Source organism: Cebidichthys violaceus, unplaced genomic scaffold (assembly GCF_023349555.1).
Source record: "Cebidichthys violaceus isolate CVI_PGR_0920_01 unplaced genomic scaffold, fCebVio1.0.p SCAF_69, whole genome shotgun sequence".
Lineage (NCBI taxonomy): Eukaryota > Metazoa > Chordata > Actinopteri > Perciformes > Stichaeidae > Cebidichthys > Cebidichthys violaceus.
In genome coordinates, this window is record NW_027176916.1 from 973,555 (window position 1) to 994,713 (window position 21,159).

Below are 21,159 nucleotides of genomic sequence, written 5' to 3' on the forward strand. Positions count from 1 at the left end.
AAAAAAAAAAAAGAAAAAAGGTTTGTCGTCTTCTAAAAGCACTTTTCATCTGCAGCTTCTCTTTCCAGGTAAATGTAGAAAACTATCGGATGCGTAGCTTTTCTCCTCCTCGTTCTCGAAGCGTATCGATAATCGCTTCCTTGTTCTTCTCCCCTTCCTCCCTTTCTGGCTCCTCTCCTGTGACTTTTCTCCTCTTTGTGTCACCGTGTGACAAAGACGCAATGAAGGAGATTCACGGGGGGGGGGGGGGGGGAAACAAACACTTAACTGAGACAAAAAAAACAACTACATATTGAGCAATACCCTCCATAGCTTAACCATCCTCTACTGCTTCGTTCTTAACGTCTGACACGTTTCCTTTTTATCGCTGCAGAAATACAGCGAGGAAACATTCACGTCTCGTTGAAACCTTTTTTTTTTATTTTTCACACTCTTGTTTCTTGATTGTTCAAGAGATTTTTAAAGTGTGGTCGTATGAGGTGCGTCTACATAGTCAGTGTATTCCTACAATAGAAACAGACAGCAGTGCCAGCGTAAAGTAATGCACTCTATACCGGTTTTAAGTGAACGCTGTATTTCGAGTATTTTCACCTCTTTATCTTGCCGTCTAAAAGAAGCTTCTGACTGGAGCTGAAGCAGTCTGGTGGCTTCGAGGAGAGCAGAGACGACGGCTTCAGTTCCTCGTCAGAACGTCTGACAACAGAGTGAAGAGGTGACAAACACTGTGCTGGTTCTCCTGTTTCTACTGTCGGTGAACGTCGTATAATCACACTTTAAAACACTCGAGCTATCTCTTTATGGACACGGTTCTTGTCAGAGTGAAACAATTGTTTGTTTGAAGAAGTGTAAATGGAAGATATTGGGTTTTAATACACACTGCTCCTTTTTATTGATTTTTTTTTTTTTGGAGTTTCTTTCTGTGATTCTAAAGCCCCTTGAGGAGCTTTTAGATCCGAATGAAAGAGCTCAGAATATAAACGCTCGGACAACGAGTTGGTCGTTTTAACTCTCAGACGCTGGGATCGGTTCATCACTTCTGATGTGAACAACGCGCTGGATGTTCTCTAGGAACCGCTTTAAAGTCTCGACACGCGGCGTTCAAAGCAGTTCTTCTCTTCGGCAGACGTTTATTTAAACTCCTTCAAATCTTCACACGTAAAAAGAACGTGTGAAGATTTGTTCTCCGGACGCAATAAATATTACAAAAAAAACCGATAGAACCAGAAGGTGCTCTGCATTAGATCTAAGTGTCCTCTCAGTTTGAGCTCTTTGATGCTTCCTGCACCTGAGTTGAGATCAGACCAGGTGCGTAGTCTTCGTTCGCTCGGTTTGTTCACATGAGAAGTGAGTTATTTAAAGAAAACCGTGAAAACCAGAACTCCTTTCACTCCTCGACACGACTGGCCGCAGGGCAGGATTGTCTGGTTTCGTAAAAAGTTGCAAAGAATTTGAATTGAATTGCAGATTTAAAGTTTCTGACTTTTAAAGCTAAACCGAGGCCTTCACACACACACACACACAGAAAATTAAACAATTGTGCTTTTTAATAATCCATATTTAAATCCAGTCTGATTTTTAAATACAGTAATAATTAAAGTGGAAAACTGACTCAGAAACTTCTACATTTTAAAGGAATAATATGATTTTTTTGGAACCTCAACTAATATATATTATTATAATATCTTCTTGAATGAATGAATTTGATGAAGAATAAGAGGTTGAAAAGAATCCTGAAATGGAGCAATGGATCCTCTTTGTGATTTAAACTATACACATATATATACACATATATACGTGTATATATATGTGTATATATATGTATGTATATCAGCAGCTTTGTGAGGTTCAAGGACGCGTCGATCACTGTTGTTTTTGTTAATCGTGTATGATTTGCGTTTCCTCCTGTTGCACATGTCTATACTGTAGATATCTTGGGTTGATATTTATGAAAGATTCCGGCGATGTGTTGTGAGAGGAAGTTTTTGGGCGAATCGGCCTGAAGTTGCACTGACAGGAAAACTCCGTTCGTTTTCTTTTTGCTCGTGTGATTGCGGACTAAACAGCTGAGATGTTCTCCCGCGTGAGATCTGGGTGTTGTTGTTTTCTCTCTGAACGGCCTTATTGCATTATGGCTCGTGTGTGTGTGTGTGTGTGTGTGTTTTTAATTTTATTTGTGACATTTAATGTCCGTTTTAATACCTTTTTGACTCGCGGCTCATACGACCGTAATGTGAAGGTTCTTGCTTCGTCATCACAGATGTTGTTTTGTCGGATCATTTCTAACTTTACTGAATTATGTTTAAATGTTTGTTGAATCCCGAACGCGACTGGAGTCGATGTTGAAAATGAGATTTTAAAAAATGTTTTGTGTTTGAGTCTGAAGGTGTGAAAGCTCACACTGTGCGCCGGTCACGATAAATAAAACACACTCGCAGCTTGAATATGAAATATGAGATGAAATTATTCATTTTGTGGGGAAATCTGCTCCTTTGTAGTTTTCATTACATGTTCAGTGAACGGTTTCATTACGAGTAAAAATTCACAACATCAGATATAAATATGAATCTGTCAGGTGTTGCATCATAAACTAAAATAATTGTTTGCAATAAATCCCAATATTAAACATCTGACTAACAAAGAGCATCATGTGGATTTGGACTTTTCTTATGTTTTCTTTTGATATATAAATACTAATTTATTTAGTTACTTCTCAACATTGACTCAAGAGTGCACAGTCTGAGCTTTCACGTGCAGCTTTAATCATTCCGTTTCAAGCATTGTTGTTATATTTTACATATTTTAAGATTTACACCGATATTCTCGTATGCTGACAAATTAAATGGCATCCGGTTAAAGATAAACACCCCAGATCCAGATTTCTTTTTTTTTTTTTCTTAATTAATAATAAATCAGCTCCAGCTAAAATAATAATCGTTAAGCATGCAGCAGAGATGTAAATGCTGTTTCACAACAACAAGAATAAAATCCTGTAAAGTCTTGAATACTTGTAATTTTCTCAGTAACTGAGAGAGAGAGACATGGTCAGCACGCTGAATGATGAATATGATTAAATGTAAACCATATTCAACATAAAGTACAGCCCATTGAATTTGTGTTAAACTTTATCTCGTCCCACCATCAAAGTTTAATATATTTTTTTAACAAACTACTGATGTTGCACGTGCTATGTATGGTAATCACAACAATTATTAATAATTGTAATTATATATTTTTTCTATTCATTCATTTACAGTTTGTTTCTTTATTCTGTGTTTATTGTTTTAAAATATCTGGTTAATCTCAACATGCAATGAGAGCCACAAGCCGCAATAGCACTTCTGAACCTGTAGGGGGAAACGGTCGCGTTTTTACAACTGCGCAACCGCCGCACGCAGCTTCCCACGAAGAAGAAACGAAGGAGGGTGGACAAAAAAAAAAAAAAAAAAAAAAAAAAGAAAGCAGAGGAAACTACTCCTGTTTACAACAACATAATGGAGCCAAAATGGTCAAATATCATCTGCAAGCGTGTGTTACTGACTGGATTTACGCTATGTGTTGTACTAGGTGAGTGCCGGAGTCCATCTTGTGTTAAACATATATTTAGAAATGTTTGATTTTGAGCTCACTATTTAAAGGTGTGACATCAGGTTAGCTTAGCTAGCGACGTTACAGCAGCGTTAAACACGGAGGCTAACCAGTGTGTACTCGGCGTTATTCAGCCTAAATACAGGCCGCTGGGTGTGTTGGACAAACGCCGAATTAAAGAGTGACTTCTAGTCACACAGACGATGTGTGTAAACGTGTGCTATCACGGAGGGGCTTCAGCCGATAAACACAACCAGGTTAAAGTGTTAGGTTTGTGAATAACGGTGTCGTCGGTGACATGGGTCACGTTTAACGTTACTAAGCTAAACCAGCACACCGTTGTTCAGTGTTTATCAGTGATTTTAAAGCATAACATCGTTATAATTAGTCTTAACTATCAGCTGTTTTATTGTATTAACACAGTGCTCCAATCCCTACCATGACGAGCTTATTGCCCAACAAAGATAACAATAACATGCTATTTCCTTGTTGGCTAACCTCCTCCTGACCCAGATAGTAAAGCTATGATCCATCTCTCTCTCTCTCTCTCTCTCTCTCTCTCTCTCTCTCTCTCGCTATCTATCCATCTCTCTCTCTCTCTCTCTCTCTCTCTCTCTCTCTCTCTCTCTCCCTCTATCCATCTATCCATCCATCTCTCTCTCTCTCTCTCTCTCTCTCTGTCTTTCTCTAGCTATCTATCCATCTACCTCTCTCTCTCTCTCTCTCTCTCTCTCTCCCTCTATCCATCTAGCCATCCATCTCTCTCTCTCTCTCTCTCTCTCTCTCTCTCTCTTTGTCTTTCTCTAGCTATCTATCCATCTACCTCTCTCTCTCTCTTTCCCTCTATCCATCGATCTATCCATCCATCTCTCTCTCTTTATCTGTCTTTCTCTATCCATCCATCCATCTATCCATCCATCTCTCTCTCTTTATCTATCTATCTATTTCTCTTTCCATCTCTCGCTCTCTCTCTCTGTGTGTGTGTGTGTATCTGTGTCTCTCTCTCTATATCGCTTTTTCCCTCATTCCCTCTTTCTCTCTGTGTGTGTGTCTCTCTCTCTATCTATGTGTCTCTATCTATCCCTCTTTCCCTCAATATCTCTCTTTCTTTCTCTCTCTGTCTCTCTCTATGTGTGTGTGTGTGTCTCTCTCTCTTTCTCTCCCTCTATGTGTCTCTCATCGGCTTCGGTCTTTTTTTTAATAACTACGTTGTGCTAACGGCTGGTTTATCAAAACGTCAGCAAAACCATCAGCTCACACATGGAAACCTCCTCATTTGCATAATAATAATAATCATGTTTCACCCCAAATAATGACTCAGACGCTGTAGATTCAGCTCTGTATCTGAGGCATGATCTGGTGTTTTTAAGAAGGATGTGTGTCTGACATGTGACTAATTTGATGCAGCGGATGGAAAAACAAAAACAAAAATCCACCATTTCATTTCCTATTTCTTGCTGGATGAGCTGGATAGCAGAAGTGAATCTCAGACTAACTGACGTGTGACACGAGGAAGCGTCTGAGCAACGCTTCCTTCCCTTCTGATACTGAGGAATTATCTTCAACTGACTTTCAATGTGTTTCCTGCTGCAGACCGGATATCTGTCACAGAATGTGGGCTTATTGCTGAGCAGACTTCAGTGCAGAGGACGGGAAGAATCTACGCTCCTGTTTATTACACCATCATTATTATTATTATTATTATTATTAGATCCTCTGTGGGAGCAGATGTGAAAGTCCTACGTCAGAGTTTGACTTTGTGACCTTCAGTCCTGTACGCGTCATTAATCAATAAGCTTTGCTCTCAGTGCTAAACAATTATAAACCCGGTTCTGTCTGTGGACTCTAGACCGTCTGTAGTCGCTTCTGACAAACTTCAGAATGAGGATTTGTTCGTCAGAGAGCCTCTCAGGTGTCTCTTAGTTTGAGAGTCTGGATGCACAAATTAGTCATCCAACTATTAATGTGCACAAAGGAACGAACGGAAACAGTTTGAGAGACGTTACGTATGCACGTTGTTGTGGTTATCATTCAAATCATCCAAACATAAACTCACTTCTCTTGGTCTGAAATCACACGGAAGTTGTACTATATGAACTGTTAATATTGCAAATACAAATGCAACCTCCTGGTAAGGGTTGCTTCCTCGGTCCACTAGATGTTTGTTGGTGCGTTTAAAGTTAGCAGGAAGTGTTGGTCCGTCTGTCTGCTTCACTGGCAAAAACCATCGTGCTGCAATAAATGTGATGACAGCGCTCGCTGTGATTTCCCTCCTCGTTAATATCACAAACGTCTGAGGAGCCTTTGAGGCCTTCAACCTGCTCCCCGATCTGGACCTCCTGGTCTGTGTTTCATTGTCTCTCTGCTACCTGAAACAACACGGACACATCCCTCCTAACAAAGCCACAGCTGCGCTTGTGTTTAATGTCGTCTTTCGTTTCTTTTTATAACGTGTTTTTTTTTTATTCAACTCAGCCACGAGACCTTCGTCGGCGATCGACATCCACGCCGACGCCGAGGTGATGATGCAGAACGGGACCACGGGGACCCTCCGGTGCACCTTTAAGTCCAGCGAGGTGGTCAGCAGCTCCACCTCGGTCACCTGGAGCTTCCAGTCCAGTCAGCCCGACAATCAGTTCTCCAAAGCTCCGTACACGGTGAGTCCCCGTCGCTCCGGGATGTTTTTCCTGCGATTGTTCGTTATCGTGAAGAGCCGCTCCTCTGGCGCGGTTTTCACTATGTCTTCACTATGTCTTCACTATGTTTTCACTGTGTTTTCACTATGTCTTCACTATGTCTTCACTGTGTCTTCACTGTGTTTTCACTATGTCTTCACTATGTTTTCACTATGTCTTCACTGTGTTTTCACTGTGTTTTCACTGTGTTTTCACTATGTCTTCACTCTGTCTTCACTCTGTTTTCACTCACGGTTTTCACTCTGTTTTCAGTCTGTTTTCACTCTGTTTTCACTCATGGTTTTCACTCTGTTTTCACTCTGTTTTCACTCTGTTTTCACTCTGTTTTCACTGTGTCTTCACTGTGCTTTCACTGTGTTTTCACTGTTTTCACTGTGTTTTCACTGTGTTTTCACTGTGTTTTCACTGTTTTCACGCTGTTTTCATGCTGTTTTCACTGTGTTTTCACGCTGTTTTCACTGTGTTTTCACGCTGTTTTCACGCTGTTTTCACGCTGTTTCCACTGTCTTTCCACTGTGTTTTCACTATGTTCTCTGTATTCTCGTGACACAAAGCTCTTCTGTAAACCGTGTCACAGCTGCAGGATCTGGTTTCCTCAGTTTGTTCACACTTGTAGAAGATGATCGATGTGTCGCGTTCAAACAACCAGAGATTAACTGTCAAGTGAACATAACGAGCAGCTCGTTGTGACTCTATTAGTGTTTACTAATCAGAGACGCTTAAACCTGAAGAAATAAAGAGTTATGATGCACGTTTGAGGTGTTAATGACAGAAGTTTAAGCTTCAAATCACATCGAATGACTTTTTCATTGAGCGGAATGTAAGCGGTTCACCTCAGAGAGTGTTTACTCGTGGGGCGGATTGCGGATCAGTCCTCCGTCCACAATACCTCCAGCTTTATGTTTACTGGGCGGAGGCCTCCAGTCTGCTGCGATCGTGACATAAAGACGTAGCCGGAGGGCTTTTCTTTAATGTTAAGAGGATTCATGTCGGAACAGATTCATGCAGTCAAAACATGGAGAATATTCACACCGACCTGCTTCAAAAGCATCTTTTTCTCTCCGTCCAGACAAAAATGAAAATTTTTAATGTTGGATATTTTCCCGGTGATTGGCTATTAATTAAGAGGCTGCAGCGTCAGCTTCCACCGCTGCAGAGCTCGTGTTTATTGTTAATAAAGTTGTTAGATTCATGATCTTTTCATCCATTGATGCGGTGGTGTCGGTAGGATGAGAGCTGCGTTGAATAAATGTCCGTTAGGATTTAAACATCCCGTTCGAGGATTCATTTGCAGTAATGTTTTGAGGACCGGGCTGTTCTTCAGAGAGTCGCCATCTCAAATACCCATAATGCTTGTGGTATGTTACGATGCATTGTGGGTATTCAAGATGGCGACGAAGATGTTGCAACGTCGCAACCAGAAAATAATGGTTTGTTTTGTTGTTCGCCAACTGAAACGAAAAAGAGTAAAATAATAATAATTAAAGCAGAAATAAAAATATAAAAAATAATAATATGAAATAATCAAATAAAATAAAAAAGAGGAGTAAGAAAATGTTTCACTGCAGACGGAAATATCTACAAACCTTGAATTTTAAATTGAAATGTAGTTTCACTCTTTAGTATTCTTCCTGTTATTACAAAGTAAAAATGATCAATTCAATACAATAGAAATTCTTCTTCTTCTTTAACAATGGTCGTCAGGAAAATTAGAAGTCTTTGGGTTTGTTATCGGACATTTGGTCACATATTACATGTTGTATATATATTTATTTATTATGAATACATCATCTTGTTTTCTGACATTTCAAAGACCAAATCCATCCTCAATGACTTGATAGAATAGTTGTACTGTTCTGTAGTTCATCACAGTGATGCGTCTTTCTCACATCAATAACTGAAGCTGAGCAGCTTTGTAGTTTTGAATCAGAACCTTCAGGATTTGGATCAAACGGCTCCGAAAGAATAAAGTGGGTCGAATGTAGAAGTCTGTACGATAGATATTTCATTTTAATCTTATTTGACATTTAAGGGAATCAAAGGATCAGATCGGACTCTTATTTATTTTATATATGAACCCAGAAAAGCATCAAATCCTCACATTTAGAAGGCGGAATTGGTTTGGGCATTTGTTCTTATCATAAACGAATATTAAAGAAATCCATTCTTAAAGACATAAAGGAACATTTAAAACAAAAAAACGTAATTTTTTGTGTTTTGACTTTTAACGAAAAGCTTTTCTTCCCTTCTTCTCTTGTAGATTTTCTACTTTTCCAACGGGAAAGGGTTCCCGGGACACAACGAGTTCAAAGACAGGGTTCAGTTCATTGGCGACATAAACAAGAGGGACGTCTCGATACAGCTGAACCCGGCTCAGTTCAGCGACAACGGGACCTTCTTCTGTGACGTGAAGAACCCGCCGGACGTGACGGGAACGTCGGCGCGAACGGAGCTCCGGGTCGTTCTCAAAGGTGACACCTAAATATCCAACGAGTGTTAACAGTGTTGGACAAAGAGTGAGGCTCCACATGCTCTATATATTGAATTATATCTATTTTACAAACCTCTCCTGTCCTCAAATCTTCGGCCGGCTGCAATTTAGTCTCACAGTTTCCATTTTTTGTCAGGTGACTGCTGGTCTCAGGAGAATCAATCACGGCGTCATAGTTGCGCCGAGGAGCGCAGAATTTAATGTCTTTTTACAGGATCTGGTTAAAGCAAACGGTTTATTTAAAAATGAGACGCGTAGAATAAAATGTTTCTGATAAAATATCAGGATTTTAAGCTTCTTTTCTGATGGAAGCGTTCGTTACACAGGATGTGTTCAAGGACCGTAGGACAGATGAAAATCTCACGATAATGATGCTTTTCAGAGGGTTAAACGGTATTTATTGTGAAGGACGTCTTTCACCGTGAGGCAGGACCACCAAACGTACCTTCTTCTTGTTATTCTATGAGAGTGTGGCCTTGGCCAGAAGACACTTGTCCTTTGTGTTCACCCACTCGCCGACTCTCTCGAAGCTCCCGCTCTGATTGGACGGAGCGTGAGTAAACGCCGTGCAGCTTTGTCGCGTTGAATCCGTCGTGTTTCCAGGCAAAGGACTCGGCCTTTTTTTCCCCTCGTCGGCGAGGCTTTTGTGGCGCCGCTCTGGACGGCGGCGGGAGGGTTCTCACCACCTGGGATGAATTAAACCCTTGATGAAATAACAGTTTAAGTTAAGTCCAGTTTTAAGCCCAAGAGGATTACCTTTTTTAAATCTTCTTTAAATCTCATTTTAGTCGGCTTTAAACCTGGATCAACAGGCGTGTGAAAGGCCCAATGTTGAACGTAAGAGGCTGGATGTTCATGAGCAATGACACACGCAGCATCAGTGCGGGTGTAAGGAGCTGTTTACCTTTGCTTACTGTTGGAGGTTTTGCTCGTAGAACCGGTTCCTTTTCTGTCTAATCGGCACTTTGGGGCTGTTTCTTCTGGCACCGTTCCCGCATGCAAGGTTCAAAACGGCTCCAAAAGAAAATGCTCGTTGTTGTACGTGAGATAAGATGAAATGTGTTCGTCACGAGGGAAAATTTAAAATGTACCCGTAAGTGATCAAATGGCGTCATTCATTCGTCTGATTTTGGCTTTTTGAAAAAGCTTTTAATGTGAAACAAGAGCAGCAGGAAAGGGACGGTTTGAAAGGACAGCCCCAGGAAATCTGATGGTGAAAATGTAATAACTTTATTGACTTAGGACGGCGACCGCTGTTCAAACGAGCTCAATTTAAACCGATTACAGAGGTTTGTTCTTCAGCTCGTGGTTGTTTTTCAGGCGTCTCAGTCGATGCTGCGTCTCCTCTTCTCTTCTGTAACCGGGAGTTGATTTCACACGTTTTAAAAACAAACACCTGCGTCAAAGCTGTGGGCCTGTTAAAGGCGGACCGATCTGAGTTCCGGCGGGTTCCTCTCCTCTTCTGAGATGTGTTCCAGCAGGTCGCTTCTTGCCGTTTGTCTTTCAGTCGCAGGAGGCCCACTCCTGCGTGTGATGGCTTGTTATCTGTTGGCTCGGCGACGGTTGCCCCGCCCTGCAGGTGGGAGATGCTTCTTTACCGGCTGTTTGTTCCCGTGAAGCGCAGCCTGAATAGACGATGTGTGTGTGTGTGTGTGTGTGTGTGTGTGTGTTTTTATTTCATCGTGAGACGTAGAAGTGTTTTCCTTTAAACACACGGGGAGGTTTTTGTCTTTTATGTACAATAAAACTTTATTTACACACCATGAAGAGACGAGCTGAGAAAACCCGTTTAAAGTGCTGAGGTTGGGCTTTTATCTCATCTGTAGACCATGAAGATGTGTTTTAAATAGACTTTTTTTTTTTATAACTTTGAGCTATTAATAGGCATAAAGCTTGGGTAAAATATGAAATATTAACATTTAAAGCAATTTAAAACGTAAGTAACTGCATTTTTCTGTGCATTAATAGTAAACATTTATGTTTTTATTACAATCTTTGACTTTTCTGATAATATTTTGAGTAGTTTTTATAGGTTCTTATGTCTTTTGTAGCAGTTTTATTCCTTGTTTTACGGCCCAGCGTGTCTCACTCCTACGGATCTAACAACAGAAATATAATATAACATTCATAACCGTGTTCTCATTAGCGTAGAATCACCTGAAACTAAGAACCGTACACACATGGGGAGCTAGTCTTCTTAGCCACGTCCGCCATGTTTCTACGGTCGGCTTAAGAGAGAGACTTTTGTGTTTTTTGTTACGGAACCTGCAGGCCACCGTAGTTCTCTGCTCCTGACGCATCGCTAACGTGACTTCTGTTGCTCTTAATAACGACAGAGCGGAGGGGCGTTCAGTCGGCCGCAATCTGCAACCTCACCACCAGATGTCACCAGATCTCATACCATGACCGTCAGACGGTTTTTAAATGTCGTCTTTATGTCTCTTCCTCCAGAATCTCTCCCTCAGAGCAACACCGCCATTATAGTGGGAGCGGTCAGCGGCGCTTTACTTCTGCTCGTCCTCATCGCTGTGGCCGCCTGCATCGTCATGAGGGTTCTTCACAACCGCCATGAATATGAAGGGTGAGAGTCTGACGTCTATTATTATTATTATTATTATTATTATTATTATTATTATTACAGGCAGAAGGACCTGCGCTGACGTATTACTTTTACCTCAATACGCATTTTATATTCAGTATTTTAATATTTGATTTATAACAAACTATAATATTGTCGTAAATGTGTTTAATAATATTTTTGGTTAATCTTGCGAAGGTCTCATTGGTCTCAAAATAGTAAATTATTGTATTTATAATATATATAAATTAGTTTTATAGTTAGTTATAAACCATTTATTAAAAGTTTATACATCATCACAGTTCAGCTGGACGGATCCAAAGAGCCACAAATTTTATATTTGTATTATTATTATAATTAAATTAAAATGATTATAATTCAACAAATAAAACAAGCTCATAAATAAATACATATCCTCAGTGTTTGATATATATATATATATATATATATATATATATATATATATATGTATATGTATTATAATAATAATAATAATAATAATAATGTATCAGGTAAGTTTCTCGGATTTTAATCATGGTGTGTTCTCGAGCTGGTTTCTTTAATCTTTTTTTTATTTCCAGTAATATTAAACTTCCTCTGAGATTTAATCACTCGACTGTAACACTCGTCTACCTCTGTCTGCATGAGAGCAGAGTTCACCCTCACCTCTTCTTCTTCTTCTTCCTCTTCTTCTTCTTCTTCTTTGGGGTGATGATCTGACGTCGTTTACTAATTAATAACACGTTTGTTTAAAGTCTAAATCAACCGTTTTCTGTGCTGGAGGAAGTTCTGACCACGTCTGCCATGTCATACTTCTAGAAACTAGCAATTAATACAGAATTAAAAAGCTCTTGTTTGGCTGCTGGATGGTTTGAAGCACTGATTTTTATTTTTTGCGGGGGGGGGGGGGGGGGGGGTTTCACTGGTGCCAGTCACTCTCCTCCATCTCTGTTGGTTAACTCAGCCTGTCAGCATGTTGTCCTCGATGGTCTCTGTCCACTAACACGCCGAACTAACCGCCGTCTTCTTCTTCATGTGTGTCCCTTCATCGCCAGCTTTCTGAAAAAAGTGTAAACAAAGAAACGTAGTCAACAGAAATGTTTGTAGTTCGAGCTTCGTTTTGAAATGTTACCAGCTCATTATGAACTTTTACTGTACGACCTGTTACACATTGTCTCCACTAGAGGTGCACTGACAACCTTTTACTCATCAACCAGTAAAAGTACTAATACCACACTGTGAAAGTACTCCAATACAAGTAAAAGTCCTGCATTTAAAAGTATGAAAGTAATATCAGCAAAATGTATTTAAAACGTGAAACGTAAACATTATTATGCAGTAGTTGGTTAACTATTAAATATGTTGTTTTTGAATAAATGCAACCGCTGCATTAATGTGTATTCAAAGTACAAGTACCCTAGAATTTGTATTTAGTACAAATGTACTTAGTTACATTTTACCACCGACGTTTATCTTCATCATCGATTAATCTGCTGATTATTCTGTCGTTTATCAACTTGTTGTTTCATCTGTAAAACATCATAAAATAGAGGAAACGTTCATTTCTAAGAGCCCAGAGTGAAGTTCACTGTAATTTTAAGAGTTCGGGACGTCCCGATCGGGCTTCATTTGGCCCGCCCCTAAATCCAGCTCTGTGCTATTGTTCGATCAGATGGACACACTGTTGACGAGCGCTTTGATTCTGATTCTCACGGTCCTGGTTCAAACATAAATCGAGTTTCTAAACTTAAATGATTGATATGAAACAAGTGAAAGGTGAAACGATCGTCTAGACAGCCGACGTCTCACTCTGTTGGAGTTATTTGAATGACAGAGAAACATTCGCCGATGCTCCTTCATCGTCGTGAACGATCTCCGGCTGACTTCAGACACAAAGACGACGACGACGACGGCCGAGTCTCATTTTAGCTCGCCGACAAATTCCAGTTTGTTCCGAATAGTTTACGTTCAACAGGAACTTTTAAAAGCGAACGACTCGTTCAGCGATGTTTCCACGTTTCAAGAAGTCAGCGATGACTTCGTTGAGGACCAGACCTGCAACTAAACATCTTTGATTGTAGAATAATCTGATTATTATCATCAATCAATTCTCAGTTCTGTAAAGTGTCAGAAAACAGTAAGAGGCGTTCGTACACTTCTCTAAAGCTGTGAGTTGACGCCTTCAAAAAAAGAAAAAGTCACGTTTGAGAAGCAAAAACATGCAAATGCTCAACTAATTGTTGCAACTCTAGGAATAACAATAATATAATAATCATTTTAAAGAGCTTTCTAGTTATAAAGACGATCACAAATATTAAAAGACCAGCAGAAAAAAAAAAGATATAAAACAAACGAGTCCAGTCTGCTGGACTGGAATAATTAAATAATTATTCCAGTCCAGCAGATAAACAAAACCAGAGCAGTACAAATATACATAACATCTAGTATTATGTGCATAAATACGTCTATATAGTGAGCCTCTAAAAACACAGAACACACACTGTAATAATCAGGCCTTTAAACCTGAGAAGTCTGATCTCACGTTGAACCCAGCAGTGCACCTCTAGTCTCCTCTCTGCTGCAGTGCGTTTCATGTGCTCATCGCTCATTGTTTTTTTTTGTTTTTTTTGTCTTGTGTCCCATTTATTTGTGTTCGTCTCCATTTGACTGTGCACCAATGATTGCTCGACACCACGGCAAATCGTTAAAAAAAAAAAAAAAACCCACAAAAAACAATAGATGTACGTCCCTGGAGAGCGTGAGCTCTCAGGCTCCCAAACCACGAAAGAAGGTGGAGTCCAGCCTGGAGGTCTCCAGGTCTACCGGTCCCTCGGGTCCACTACAGGTAGGAGTCTGGGGGACGGAAAACACTCCACTGGTGGACACCATTTCACTGGGAATATGTTGCTTTTTATGTTCTTTATCCAAACTGGGCTGGATCTTTGTCCACTGTTTGTAATATTCATTAAATATCCTCGTCGATGTAATACTCTTCTTCTCCACAAGAGTAGAATTTAAGAATTTAAGATGTTATCAGGAAGAAGGAGTACAAGTATAACTGTAGAGTTAAAGTGCGGGATCGTAAAGAAAAGTTAAATAAACTTATTTGTTTTCCTGCAGAGTTTTAGATGAGAAGATTAAAATCACTTTCATCATGTGATCGTGTCATTTTGGGAAATGCAGGTTTTGCTGCTGTAGAACAAGGCGGCAGCAAAATGTATTTTAGATACTTAAAAAACATCCTTTTGAGTAAAATTACAGGGGGTTTTTTTGTCAATGGAGTCTTGTGGTTTTTAAGAGATTATAAATAACTTCAGTTCCCCTTAAGGTCTGTCTGACAACACGGTAAAGAGGAGAAAAGATTCTAAATACAGCGTTTCACTTGAACTGATATCGATGCTTTTAGACGTCTAAAATACGTCCACAGCAGTACATTACTTTACTCCATCCACTGTAGTAATACACTGACTATGTAGAAGTACCTCATACAACCAAACATCCCTTTAACTAATGACTTACAACCTGCAACAATAACGTGGCAAAAATCTACTGAATCAATTAATTAAATTATCAAAACAGTAGATTGACTAATTCATTAATCAGCTGCTTTTTTGCCTTTTCTTAACTTTGTGATTAATCACTAATGAAGCCAGTCAGACTTCAAACTCCAGAAGAAACTCTTTTGTTACGTAAAATGTATATAGAAGAAGTTCTACTGGGAAAAATACCAGTTTAAGCATGTGTGTATAGTATAATATAGTGTAGTACAGAAGTTCTTTTTCCTGACGACTTGTCCTCTCTCACATTGTGTCTCAGGGCCCGGTGATATACGCCCAGTTGGATCACTCAGGCAGCAGAACCTCATTCCACAAGAACGAGCCAGTGGTCTACGCTGACATTCGTAAAAACTGAAGAGGAACCGGGGACCAGAAAAAACAAACAAAAAAACCTAAACTATAAACACAGTAAAGTATCAGACCTCTCTATCAGCTGCTCTTTGGGAAGGGTGGGAATATATTTCAACAGGGACAAAAATCGGTGCAGTTTCTCTCTTTATTTCTCTCCATCTTTTTTTGTCCTCTGAAAGCATGACGCCGTCGCGTGACACTAATGTTTCACAATGTGCTTTTATTGTGAAGGCAGAAAAAAAAAACAAGCTAAGAAATTTAATGGACACTCCCATCGGCCTTTACATTGTTCTCAGTCAAAAATGCTTTCATCGATATCATTCCACATATAAAGATGTTTTTATTTTGATCTTTTATTTTGAAGGTTCTGCAGCCTTGTTGCACCAGCTTGTTGCACCAGCTGAAGTTTAATCTCAAACTAAACCACTGATACGTCGTAGCTAAATCAACACTAAGCAGACGTAAGCCAGCGTTACTGACTAGTGAAGGACAGTTTAATACAGTTTGTCCGGCTAACATCACCTTATTATTTATCGACTACTTCTCTGGTGCTTATTTACTGAGGTCGTATCAATAAAAGTCTTACGAGCCAAAGTGTAATCCTCAACGTTACAAGTTTCTGTTATAAACAACATACTGGGGGGGAAGCGGCAATTCCCACCTCCCATGAATGCACCTCAAAATCACACGTGTGCAGGTCTTAATCATGAAAATCAGGATTTTTATTCAAACTAGGCGACTGCGTCCTCAATAATGTTCATTAAAAAAAGGGAAAGGTAGTGTTACTTTGTGCTCTTCTACTTGAAAACATAAAAGTCAGATTTTGCAACAAAATTCAGTCTCCATCAAACACTACAATCATCTACAACGTGTGAAACATTACGTTCTCATAATGTTCAAACCAGCTCTCTGTGGTGAAAAATTAACAACGGCTCTTTTTCTGGCCTGAAATCGTCCTGCAGCTCGTTAAAGCATTTAATTGATTAATTAAAGGTTCTTCATGCGATATTCAGAGCATTAATAAAGCAGCAAACACCTATGTGAAGTTACAGCGGAGTGATGTCTATCTGAGCGGAGAATAAAGTCACTCTTCCTCGGTGCTTTGTTTTCCCCCATGCTTTATGTGCATGTTAGCGCGCCGCCGGTTAGCTCACGTGCGCTGCGTTGCGCTGCTCTCATATGGTGGCTACAGCCGATAACAGCGTCCCGACCGACGGCATCGTCGCCGAAGCGTAGCGCCCGGCCTCCTGCTCCTCTTCGAGTAAACACCGTTAGCTCTGTTGCCGTTGTTTGACGCTGTTAGCGCTGTTAGCGCTGTTGGCTCCTAGCTGCCAGCTAGCCATGTTGAGAGCCGTAAAAAAAATACTCTGAATATCGAATTTAGCACCTTTTAACTTCTTCTGGTCTGATTTTAAAGTCAAAGTCTAAAAAAAGTTCTATAACGCTTTTGATGACTGAAGCTGCGTGAAATCTGCTAAGTTGACTCAAGTGATGTCACTTGAGTCGGCGTCAGTTGGGGCCTGAAGAGTTAAAAAAAATAAATAAATTAGAAAACAAATCTGGAGGTGTGTACTGTACTGTACTGTACTGTACTGCTGCAGGGTAGAGGCTACATTAGCCGCTACTAGCATAGCACCACCTGAATCTCAGACCAAACGGACGACCCCCCTCCCGTTGCATTGTGGGTAATGTAGCCACCAGGTTTTGACAAGGAAGGAAAAAAACAAACAATGCATGGCCGTAAAAACAGTTAATCAGTACAGTGTCTGTCCAGCGTCACACCTGCTTCAACGTTTTTACAGCCCGACTCTTTAACCGACATCCCAGCTGAGCTACGTTTTGAATTAACACAAAGCCGGTGCAACGGGCTGCTGCAGCCACACTCCCTCTCCACCGATGGGCACTTCCATAGTGATCTTGTTTTGTTCGAGGCGAATAGATTTTTTTTTTCTTTAACGTTGCCTTCGGTAACTTTGCATGCAGTTGTAACAACAATCTACAGAAGAAAACTTGGTACTCTTCAGACAGGAGAAGCTGTCTGACGTTGTGTTACTGTGAATGCTTCAGTTTTCTGTACAGACTTCTGGCATGTTGTTGTGGTACCGTTCTTAAAAAAAAAAAAAGAAGAAGAAGACTCCGCCTCCCATCTGATTTTCACCTCAGTGGAACATCTTTAACCAGTTGTTTGTTTCCTTGAGTGTCTGTTTTGTTTTTTTAAAAAGTGCAAATGAACAAAGAGGCGATCCAAGTAGAGTTTTGTGTCCTGCGTCACACTTGAAAAACGTCTTTCTGCCCGTTTGTTTGTGTGATATGAAATCATTTTTAAAGAGCGTTTGTTATCTGGGCTTTTTGTCAGCTTAGTTTTGAGTCATTTAGAAATGCGCGTTAACACTAAACGTTCAACTGAGGTGAAATATCTTCTCTGAGAACCGGGAGCTCTCATTTGTTGTAAAAAAAACGAATGATAAATACACTGTTTGCATGCAATTTACTAACATAACAATCATTATTATGAAAATATCCATCTTTTTTTTTCTTGTTTTTCCGAACTAATGGGCCAAATATCTAATGTTAACAGTAATATTAAAAACAGTGCTTTCAGATTGCTTATAAGCTTTAAAATGCATTCCAAAATGTATGTTTTTTTTACTCAGTTCAAAGCATTTAAAAACCAAATTTATGTTGTAATTCAGTCCGTTAACAGTGTGGTCACCCATGAGAATGATATTTGTGTTGCAACCAAGTCTTAACCCCTAAAGCTTCCGCTTGTGATTCCGAATGCAGTAAATTTCCATGTTGACCAGTATTTGTAAATATTTCTTGCTCCTGTAAGATATAGTGCTGTTTACTGTAACTCATTCCAGTGTGGTTTGGCTGTGGATGTCTTTCCAGAGGAGGAAAGTCGTTTGCTGTAGAGGTCTAGAAAGTTGGTGGCATGCTCAATGTTTTCTCTTTTTTTTTTTTTTTGTCTTTATTATTATTATTATTATTATTATTATTATTATTATTTGTCAGCGAACACTCCAACGTGTGCAGTGTCTGCAGGGAGTGTCGAGCCGGGTCCAATCAAAAATGGCGTGAATCAAACTTTCTTTAGTTGAAGGTGAGCACACAAAAAAAGCAGAAATAATTTGACGTTTCTTCAGCTTTTAAAGTATTTGTATTAAATCCAACAATATTTTCTTGGCCACTTGGGGGCGGCAGAAACAAATTGTGAACACAACACTGACGCGTCATCTCCATTAAGTAGATCATGTTAAGCTTGATAGGAAACAGCAGTTACAGAGTTGAAAGTCACAATATTCTCTCTTTTAGCTCCATCTTTGGTCTCCACCCACAAACATCTGTCTAATTGTTCCACTATGTTCACCAGCTAACGGTTTCTGTCTGCTGTTTATAGATTTTTATTCTGGAAAATATTGATTATAGCCTCTTTACGCACATCCAAGACAAGTACATTTAACATAAACTACTGCTAAAAAGAACAGCTTCCTTGTCCAAAGTGAACGTCATCGATAATGTAGAGGACCTTTTGTCTGCGCTGTGCTCACAATACGTACGCTACAAGACTCAAAGTCTGGAGCATTAATGGCTGTAAAGCTCAAGACGCACCGTAAACACAATCAGTGTGTCGAGTAGAATAAAATAGAACTTTAATGTCCCGCCAATAAACACAATAAAAACAATAAACATGCGTCACAAATCACAAACCCCCCCCCCCCCCCCCCCCAAAATTCATCCCTTGACATGCCAACAGTTAGCATGTTAACGTTTAGCATTTTTAGCATGCTAACAATGTAAAACATGTCACGATTAGCTTGCGAACGCCACCTACAGTGATGTCACGTGTACTGACACGCCCCGGAGTGCACTTCTACATCACTGCAGCAAAGGGAGCAGAAAACAAGAATTCAGCTGATAACACGCAACAGCTAACGTGCTAATATAGTGGGTGTCTTAGCGCAACGTTCTGGCATTTAGCGTGTTAGCATTTTAGAGCTGCAACGACTGTGCTAATGATCAATTCAAATCAAAAAGACTGAAGAAGTCTGATTGCAGCTTCTTAGATGTGAATATTTTCTGGTTTCTTTACTTCTCTGTGACGGTAAACTGAATATCTTGTATGTCATCTGAGACTTTTGGGAAACACTGGTCGATCAAACAACTTATTAATTAGAACGTAGGAAAGCTTTTCACTTAATGATGAATAAGTCTGGCCAACAGGAACCTGGACGGTTCTCCTGTTATTTAATTTAAGCTTTAATTCATCTCAAACTCTCTTAGTTTTGGGGCCTGAATCTCATTTAAATTCACAACTAGAGAAATCTTAATTCACTCCGCTTTGACTCGGCTCTCCACTCGGTGCAGACGCTGTCGTCTTCCAGCTGTGTTTCTTCATGTTTTTCTTTTTTCTTCCTCCCGGTTTACAGCATGAGTTTCAATGTGTTCACCTAAAATCTCCAAAAAAGCAAACCTGTATGATACCGACAAACCTTTACTGCTGGTCGCTTTGCTCCTAACCGTGACTCGTTGCAGTTGTTTAGTGCCGTTTTGTAGAACTTGTGATGTAAACTATAAATTATGAAAGATGGCCGACGCTCGCCCGGTGTCTTTGAGGTCCGCGCGGACGCCGGTCGGTCGGCGTTCGGTCCTCTCACGACGAGTCTTAAGAAGTGCGTGCTTCGTGTTATTCGATGGTAAATAGTTGTGTGTTGTTTTGATAAATTGTTTGGTATGTTATGTTGTAAAATCTGCACTATGTCTTGCAAATCAAAGACAAACAAATTCCCTGTGATTTTTTTGTTTTTTTTGTTTGTATTTTTCGTTCATCTCCGAGTGACCTTGGCCTCTCTCTCTGTTTCACGTCTTTAAAACTGGAATGTTGTACATTTAGTGCCTTTTACATTTCATCAGCTAACTTGAACACCTGCTCAAAGTAGAGAAAAAAAACAAAAGATAAGATTCATTTATTTTCCTTTTATTGTATGTATTTTTTTATACACATAATATACACGCATCTGTATCCACTGTTCAAATTTTATATAAAACCTATTCCTGGCCAATTATACGTGTTTTTGTTCTGGTTATTTTATTCTCACCACACGTTCCGTTTGAATGAGATGAAGAATCAAACATCAAGCTGTTAAATCATGCGTCTCTTAATGTTAATGTTGATTAATAACGTGATCCTAAGTATGTTTTTAATGGCTCGTCTTGGGTTTTGATAACTAATTGTATAGAAAGAGGACTATAATGTACTAATAGATTGATGTATTTATACTATCTCGCACCACATTGACAGAAAGATCCACGTTCATGAGTTTTCAAAGTGTGACACTGTTCCTTTAAGAGTATTTCCATTGTTTTATGTCCCGAGGAATACTGTGTTACCATTCTATTGTCATATTTACATTTTACTGCCTTTTTAGTGAGTTCAATGTTTTTCTGTCTCTGTATTCCATCATTACATATTTCTCCCAAATATTTTGAGAGAGAGAGAGAGAGAGAGAGAGAGAGAGAGAGAGAGAGAGAGAGAGAGAGAGAGAGAGAGAGAGAGAGAGAGAGAGAGAGAGAGAGAGAGAGAGAGAGAGAGAGAGAGAGAGAGAGAGAGAGAGAGAGAGAGAGAGAGAGAGAGAGAGAGAGAGAGATGTCACATGACCCCTTGATGAGTTGTTTTATTTTGAAATGTCCTCGTCACACTTTACACCTGATGAAGTGGTCCGTGATTGAATGAAGGATTTCAAACCCGAGAGCCTCTGATGATTTCCAGCTGATACGAAGAACTTCCTTCAGACGTAAGTTGCACATTTATTGTTTTCTGTCTCTACTCCGATGTCCTTTTGAAAACTGAACATTTCTTTTCTCTCTCTTCCATTCACCCTTGAAACAGTTTGGAGACCA

At 39.8% G+C, this 21,159-nt stretch overlaps 2 protein-coding genes across 2 annotated transcripts in view; both read left to right on the forward strand.

Annotated features, from left to right (window-relative positions):
• The window catches only part of rabep1 (rabaptin, RAB GTPase binding effector protein 1), a 19,067-nt gene extending 16,426 nt beyond the window's left edge, over window positions 1-2,641 (forward strand). The window contains exon 18 of the mRNA XM_068735002.1: window positions 1-2,641. This exon is cut by the window's left edge and continues 461 nt beyond it. The gene's annotated coding sequence lies outside the window, so the exon portion shown is untranslated.
• A 94-nt stretch (window positions 2,642-2,735) lies between these two features.
• mpzl1l (myelin protein zero-like 1 like) lies at window positions 2,736-20,324 on the forward strand. The gene is made up of 6 exons (XM_068735003.1): window positions 2,736-3,564; window positions 6,061-6,242; window positions 8,542-8,752; window positions 11,224-11,353; window positions 14,090-14,195; window positions 15,167-20,324. The coding sequence occupies exons 1-6, from the start codon at window positions 3,492-3,494 to the stop codon at window positions 15,260-15,262; spliced, it is 798 nt and encodes a 265-aa protein (XP_068591104.1). The 5' UTR covers window positions 2,736-3,491; the 3' UTR covers window positions 15,263-20,324.
• Window positions 20,325-21,159: the final 835 nt, after the last annotated feature.

Coding starts and splice junctions, on each gene's coding strand:
- mpzl1l (XM_068735003.1), top strand. CDS start 3,492: ATGGAGCCAAAATGGTCAAATATCATCTGCAAGCGTGTGTTACTGACT. Junction 6,243..8,541: donor TCTCCAAAGCTCCGTACACG/GTGAGTCCCCGT, acceptor CTTCTCTTGTAG/ATTTTCTACTTTTCCAACGG. Junction 11,354..14,089: donor AACCGCCATGAATATGAAGG/GTGAGAGTCTGA, acceptor AAAAAACAATAG/ATGTACGTCCCTGGAGAGCG.